This window comes from Vitis vinifera, chromosome 3 (assembly GCF_030704535.1).
Source record: "Vitis vinifera cultivar Pinot Noir 40024 chromosome 3, ASM3070453v1".
NCBI classification, from domain to species: Eukaryota; Viridiplantae; Streptophyta; class Magnoliopsida; order Vitales; family Vitaceae; genus Vitis; species Vitis vinifera.
This window is the reverse complement of record NC_081807.1, coordinates 20,156,880-20,162,549: the sequence shown is the minus strand read 5'-3', so window position 1 is coordinate 20,162,549 and position 5,670 is coordinate 20,156,880. Positions and strand designations below refer to the sequence as shown.

General features: G+C 28.7%; 1 protein-coding gene across 1 annotated transcript; it reads left to right on the top strand.

The window, feature by feature from the left end:
• The first annotated feature begins 3,206 nt into the window (after window positions 1-3,206).
• LOC104878964 (probable disease resistance protein At5g45490) lies at window positions 3,207-5,097 on the top strand. Its single transcript, XM_010649960.3, has 2 exons — window positions 3,207-4,377; window positions 4,889-5,097. Exons 1-2 carry the CDS (start codon window positions 3,430-3,432, stop codon window positions 5,087-5,089), a joined length of 1,149 nt encoding a protein of 382 aa, XP_010648262.1. The 5' UTR covers window positions 3,207-3,429; the 3' UTR covers window positions 5,090-5,097.
• Window positions 5,098-5,670: the final 573 nt, after the last annotated feature.

Here is a 5,670-nt window from a genome sequence, read left to right as displayed (position 1 = left end):
TTTCTTTCTTATTTTGTTTACCCTTTTAAAAATAAAACAAAAATAAGTGGCGACTCCAAGTCATTTTCTTAATAAATAAAAATCATAATTTTTCAAATTAAAATCGAGCTCGCCATCGAGTGGGAAACGCATTGAGCCGAAAATGCAGGGTCCACACAAGTTAAAAACATTTTAACTTTTTAAACAGATTTTTATTTTAAAAAATCTTAAATAACTATTTTTGAAAACGTTTTTTAAACACTCTATTTTGATAATTTTTTTTCAAAATATTCTCAAACATACCCTTAAAATGAGTATATATATAACTCAAACTTGCTGCAAGTACATCTCATGTTTTATAACCTGAAATTAGTTTACATTGACTGTAACCTCAAAATTTAGAATCAAGAATGGTATGCACTTCCTTAAATTTAAATAAAGAAAAAAAAAACTTGCCTCTCTACCTCTCCTTGCCAATAACCGTTAAATAATGTCCAATAAACAAAATCTACATACTCAATAAAAATAGATTTTTTTTCCAATAAAAAGAATTTGTATGATATATTTAAAAAAATCATATATATCTCTTAAATATATATATATATATATATATATATATATATATATATATATATATATATATATATATTTAATTTTCTTTTTATCATAAAGAAAACTATAAAGTTTTTTTATTAAATTATTAACTATTTATTAAAAAGGTTTAAACATTTTGGTAAAACAAATCGATGAGGTTGTTGAATTTTATAGATATAAACTACTCCTAAAACTTTTTTCCAAAAAAACTTCCTATTTAATTTTTTAACATTAGTGAAATCAAGACTTGGATTTATAATCTTTGTTATTAACATTATTGATTTGTTAATAAATTGTTATTTTTAAAATATCTTTTAAAATAATTTTTTCTATTGAATTAATTTGTTTTAGAAAAACAAAATTCAAAATCAATAAGACTTATATTTATAATCTTTCAATCATTTCACAAATTGAGTAATTTTATTATTTGACAAAACATGTTGGATTTATTGGTCAAATATTTGCATTCATTTTTTTTTTAAATCCCTTCTCTTTTTGAATCGACATTGTAATTTTCAATTCTAAGAGTTATTTGTGGATCCAATTTAATTTTTAAGGGAAAAATTTTCACAAATAAATTTATTTTAAAATAGTACTTTGTCATTATTTTCTATTAATTACGTTTGAAAAAATATTTGAATACTAAAAAAAAAAAAAATGAGAAGGATAGATTTTCATTAATATGCACAACTAGAAGTCATATTTCACAAATTTATTTTTTCTGTGTACTAGATGCTGGGTACATAGGTGTATATTGTATTTTTCTAAACCATAGTTTGAAACATCATGACAACTACGTATCATAATCAGCTTATGAAAATATTTTAATATTTTATATATTTTGGTTTTAGTTTTGAATGCAACTAATTTCTTTATATGTTTTATTATAAGGGTATTATAACCTTTCCTATAACTACAAAACAAATCATACCTTTTAGTGGGGGTCACGTGAAGTAGGGAACTAACACATTTGCTGCAAGGTACTTGAGGTTATCACCTAATGTGTCAATTTATAGTCCCAATTCTATTTACAACCACAACTATATATAAGATGTATTTGCATTGGCTGTGGTCAAACCTGATGGTGATTGCTTTAGTAGAGCTGTAGAGGTCACTAGCTGCAACTTTATTATTTTGATTCCATCCAAGAGCACTACCAAGGTTTTTTAAAGAGGCTTATATGCTTATTAAATATAGAGAGAATTCCTTCCTTAAGATATAGATATAGGTAAATACTTTTACTTTCTTTTATTTATTCCTTTTACTTTTCTTTATTATATTCCTTTTCTTCAAACACATTATATTCTTTCTCGAAAACAAGGAAGACCCCTAAAACGGATAGCAAAGAGACTTGATTCAAGGTTCGTGAAATTTAAATCTAATGGCACAATAGCAAAGAGACCCCTAAAACGGATCTAGAAAACACAGGGAGCAAAAGAAAATCCATTTTTTTTTGTTTTCCTTGGGGTTTTTGCTTGGATTTTCTCGGAAATCAAACGAGGATGAATTTTCCCGGAAATCGAATGGGGGATGGATTTTCTTGGGAATCAAACGGGGGTTGCAAAAAAAAAATAATAATAATAACATGATTAGATTAGTACCTGCGAGGATTGAGAGTGGCAGAGGAAAATAGGGCCTTTTAGGGATTCTCTCGGCTGGAGGGCAACTTCAGAAAAGGGCTTCTTGATGCCCGATGGAGGGCAACTTCAGAAAAGGGCTTCTTGATGCCCGAGAGAGAGAGAAGTGGCTGGCATTTTTAATTTTTGGTTTTAGTAGAGATAAAAAAAAAAATTAACAAATCACGAGAACAATTTTATCTCAATTTAATAGAATATGCTATAATTTTTAATAAAGTTAAAGATTAAATAAAAAAATATTAATAAAAATAATTTTATTATGTTTGATTTATTTTAAAAAAATATAAAAAATATTTTTTTTTTAAATTAATAAAATAAATAATTTTTTTAATTTAAATGAACTATATATCTAAAAATTATTTATAAATTTATAATATAAAATTACTTGAAGAAAATATTTTATTAATTAGAAAAGAAAAAAAAAACATCTTTCAAACGTGTCTTTTGTTTTATTTGTTCTAATTTTTTTTTTTTATTAACTCAACCAAACATGTTTTTTTGTTTTTGAGAACAAAAACTGTTTTTTAAAATTCAGTTCCCAAACATAATTTTTTTTTAAAAAAACATCAAAAACTGTTCTTAAAAACTGTTCTCAAAAACTATTTTTCAGAACAGTTTTCAAAAACAGCAACCAAACAGCCCTATATTTCTGGTCAAAGCAAACCAATCTATTAGAAAAATATATGTATATATATGTAATAGTATTTTTTATTAGAAAATTTAGATAGGATTCTTTATTTAAGAAAGAGGAAATCATAAGCATAAACACTTACAAAATATAAAAAGAGAATTCCTTCCTTCACGTAGGTAAACACTTCTACTTTTTTTTTAAAAATTTATTCCTTTTGCTTTCCTTTAAACACATTAAATTCTTTCCCCAAAACAAGGAAGAATCTCAAGCACCCTGTGAGGTGGGGAAAATATAAAGAGGATTATTCTTTGCTAATGGCGAAAGGAATGCATATTCGTCAAACCCCATTGATTTCTTTGCTTAAGCACGGAGGTATATACAAAAGAATAAAGAGCTTTCCTTTCTTTCAACCTAATTTTCTTTTCCCTGTTGTTTGTTCTTTTCCCCTCCTTCAAACACAAGAATATTCTTTCTTCACGGAGAAAAAAAATCAAAGATATACACAACATGACTATGGAAGACTCAGATTTGAGACCATAAACACCCACATTTTTAGCAAATACATCTAATTGCCTCATCATCAACAAAATGTCTGCTGATCATTTGCAGTTCTTGAAGAACAGGTTCATTCTGGACTTGGAAGACGCGGAGGAGGAACACTCCGGGGAAAATGAGATCCCCCTTCTCGCTCATTTTCTACAGATTAGAGATGCGTTGAAAGCAAAGGACATCACGGCATCTACACCCATCAGATTGAAGAATTGTCTATACAACGCCATCAGCGCATTAGAAGAGTGCGTGGTGTTGTCGGAGAAGCGTGAACCCCGAAAGAAGAAGGATGGTCCGATGCATGGATACACTCTGGCGGAGCATTGGATTTTGTGCAAAACCAGAAAGTTGTTGGTTCAAGTAAAGAGAAAGCTTACTGCTCCGGCTGATCCCATTATTCCTGGTATGACCGACATGGCCGCAAGTTCATCCTCCACCTCCTTACAAGTTATTCCAAGACCAAACTCCAGGAATTTTCATCCTTGGAGGTGTCGAGGTTTTGATGAACAAATAACCACAATTTTAGATCGACTTGAGAATACAGGGGATGGGTTTCAGGAAATCGGAATCGTGGGGATTGGGGGCTCGGGTAAAACCGCTCTGGTCCAATTGGTTTTTACCCAATCCGATGAGAGGTATTTCCGGGATTACAGAATTTGGATATGCTTATTCCGGAAACTGAGTGGAAATGTAAGGTTTAAGAAGATGATAAAGGACATGTTGAGGCAGTGTAAGGCAGTGGGGGATTATGAAGATTTTGATGAAGAAGAGGATGATGAAGACAACGATGGGGTAGAAGTGGAAGACCTGTTGGAGAATCTTGGGAAAGCTTTGAAGGGTAAAAGGTATTTGATGGTGTTGGACGGCATCTGGGACATCAACATCCACTGGTATTTCAAGTTAAAGGAAAAGTTGAAGTCTCTACCTGGTGATGGTGATGGGCACGTCATCATCACCAGCCGACTATCCCACAAAGCAAGAATGATGGTGGTGTTGGAATTTAACACGGAAATTAACATACAAAATTATCCAGATCATTATGATTCAAACTCATCGTAATAAAACAATAATAAAATAATAAAAAATATTAATTAATAAATAGATCACATACCATTTTAAGAAGACGCAACCACGAGAGATTTCCCTTCAACTTATAGATTTTAAATCCTTGATCTCTTTTTCTCCTTATCAAATCTTAATACACAGAGTTATTTTTTCTGTAATTAATGGAAAAAGTACACACCACATATGAAGGGGTTTCTGTATATATATTTTATTGATAGGAGAAGAGGGCCAAGAATACACGTTCAAAAACCGTTCTGAACGTGTCAATCAAAATAACTGTTAATTATCTCAAATAATAATATTAAAATTATTATAATTTACCCACTCCATCAATGGTAAATATCTTTATAACAATTTAAAGATAGTGAGTCTTTTAATTGGCTAAATACTAGGTTAGTGGGCCACCCACTTAATTTTAATGTGGAAATAACAGGTGGGCCCTCACAATCTGTATCACATACAGCCTCCATTAAATTCCATGAAGGACATGTGGCAATTCAATGAAATATTGGGTAGGCTTAAAAGGTATAAGTTGAAATTGAAGGATGAGGTTATAGAGCAATGTGATGGCCTCCCATTAGCAATGTACACTATGCGAGCTGTGATTTTCGACCAGATCCTGCGAGCAAGGTAATATCTGAGCATTTATGGTATTGTTGGTTTTTATTTGTTTTAATGGTTTCATAATTTATTTCATTTAAAAATATAGAAATATGATTTAGAAAATTTTATATTATGAAATAAAGGTTTAAAAGTTATTTGTTAATTGTCAAAACAAAATCCATTATTTCAATTTTTACCAACTTTTATTTGTTAATTCATTTTTTTTTTAGTATAATTGAAAAGGCAATATACATATATAAAAGATCATATTTTGTTCATATTTATATTCCTATTATATTTATAATATTCTTATTTTTTATATTATAGATCTCATAAAGTTTTTTTTTTCCTTTTTTATTTTCAGCTTTTGTTTTCTTTAAGTTTATATTTGACTCCCAAAAAATATCAAGTAAAGAAAAAAAAAATGTAAAGAAAAATGGTTTCCTCATATTTGGTTTCACTATAAAATTTTAAAAAAATAATTAAATATGATTAAAATTAATTAAAAATTTATATATTTTAAAATTATTTAATCTTTATATAAAAATAATTAAATATGAAGTGAAATGAAAGTGAATGAGTTCAAAGAAATATATAAAAATAATTTTTTTA